This window comes from Acanthisitta chloris, unplaced genomic scaffold, assembly GCF_000695815.1.
Source record: "Acanthisitta chloris isolate BGI_N310 unplaced genomic scaffold, ASM69581v1 scaffold27547, whole genome shotgun sequence".
Classification (NCBI taxonomy): Eukaryota; Metazoa; Chordata; class Aves; order Passeriformes; family Acanthisittidae; genus Acanthisitta; species Acanthisitta chloris.
In genome coordinates, this window is record NW_008682434.1 from 1 (window position 1) to 285 (window position 285).

General features: G+C 62.8%; 1 protein-coding gene across 1 annotated transcript in view; it reads left to right on the forward strand.

The window, feature by feature from the left end:
• Positions 1-7: 7 nt before the first annotated feature.
• The window catches only part of LOC103805872 (glucagon receptor-like), a gene marked incomplete at both ends in the record, with an annotated part of 1,344 nt that continues 1,066 nt past the window's right edge, over positions 8-285 (forward strand). Inside the window, 2 exons of the mRNA XM_009078536.1 lie at positions 8-113; positions 188-248. Of these exons, the coding sequence (XP_009076784.1) occupies positions 8-113; positions 188-248 (167 nt within the window). The remainder of the gene's footprint in view (positions 114-187; positions 249-285) is intronic.

Here is a 285-nt window from a genome sequence, read left to right on the forward strand (position 1 = left end):
CAACTACTGCTGGCTGCTGGTAGAGGGCATCTACCTGCACAACCTGCTGGTGGTGGCTGTCTTCTCTGAGAGGAGCTACTTCACCCTCTACCTGTGCATCGGCTGGGGGGAGGGCACGGGGGCCTCCCTGTCCCCTGACTCCATGCCCTGGCTGTGCCTCACTTGCCCCCTGCCCACCTCCCCTCAGGGACGCCCGTGCTGTTCCTCATCCCCTGGGTCATTGTGAAGTTCCTCTACGAAAACATCCAGTGAGTACCAGCCCCTGCCACTGGCTGGGGGGGCACA